This window comes from Cetorhinus maximus, chromosome 29 (genome assembly GCF_964194155.1).
Source record: "Cetorhinus maximus chromosome 29, sCetMax3.hap1.1, whole genome shotgun sequence".
NCBI lineage: Eukaryota > Metazoa > Chordata > Chondrichthyes > Lamniformes > Cetorhinidae > Cetorhinus > Cetorhinus maximus.
Genome location: NC_135907.1, coordinates 24,476,358 through 24,477,248, shown reverse-complemented (window position 1 = coordinate 24,477,248; position 891 = coordinate 24,476,358). Strand labels below are relative to the sequence as shown.

The following is an 891-nucleotide window of genomic DNA, read 5'->3' as shown; positions in this document are numbered from 1 at the left end:
TGGTGCTGCTGGAGATCGCCACCTCAGAGGAGACGACAACGTTGCTGTGGGACTGGAGTCACATGTAGGCCAGACTGGGTAGAAATGGCTGGTTTCCTTCCCTAAAGGACATGACTGAACCAGTTGGGTTTTTGCAACAAACTCACGGCCGCTTTTACTGAGATCATTTTCATCTCCAGCGTTTTGAGCCTAAATTCAGTTCAAATGTAAACAGCTATGGTGAGATTTGAACTCACATTCTTTTTACTGTTGGTCACGCCGCAGTGTGCCCCCACACAGTACCAACAACCCGGCTGATTGACCGGGTTAATCTGAGACTCTACCTGTCCGAGTGCACAGACGATGACAGCTCAGCTATGCTCCCTATTGGTGAGTGGTGGAACAGCGAATTGCAGCAACAGCATGATGTAAGACTGGAGTGAGTAACTTTCCTCTACAATTATGGATGTGTTTATTTGAATTCAAACCTTGATCTGAATGTTTGAAGTTCGAGAAAGGTGACCAACCATCCCGTATTTTACGGGATCATCCCACAATTGGACTGGTTGTCCTGTGTCCCGGGTTGTTTGAGGCTGGAGCGCAGTTGTTCCTGGTATTTGAGATATGAGCCTTGCGTTCTCTTCTCTCCTGCTCTTAATGGTTTGCCCCCCTCATGCTAAAGTGTCTCTTAAATTTTTCGCTGGGAGCTGCTCACTCTGAGTTCAAGGCAAATCCTTCTTTCTGCATCTTCCCACGTGGACCAGTCGGTGGGAAATGATTATCGGAGTGAGACACTTGGCTGGAAAACAAGCTAGTTATTTTAGGGAAAGGATCCTTGATGAGTTGGCTGGGCTGCTATTATGCAGTAGCTGGGTTGAGTGGCTGAGGGTTAGTAGGAATTCTGACCCTAAT

General features: G+C 47.4%; 1 protein-coding gene across 1 annotated transcript in view; it reads left to right on the top strand.

The window, feature by feature from the left end:
• The first annotated feature begins 296 nt into the window (after positions 1 to 296).
• Positions 297 to 891, top strand: part of LOC144669454 (parvalbumin, thymic-like) — a 34,582-nt gene continuing 33,987 nt past the window's right edge. Inside the window, exon 1 of the mRNA XM_078531898.1 lies at positions 297 to 418. Within this exon, the coding sequence (XP_078388024.1) occupies positions 357 to 418 (62 nt within the window). The 5' untranslated portion in view covers positions 297 to 356. The remainder of the gene's footprint in view (positions 419 to 891) is intronic.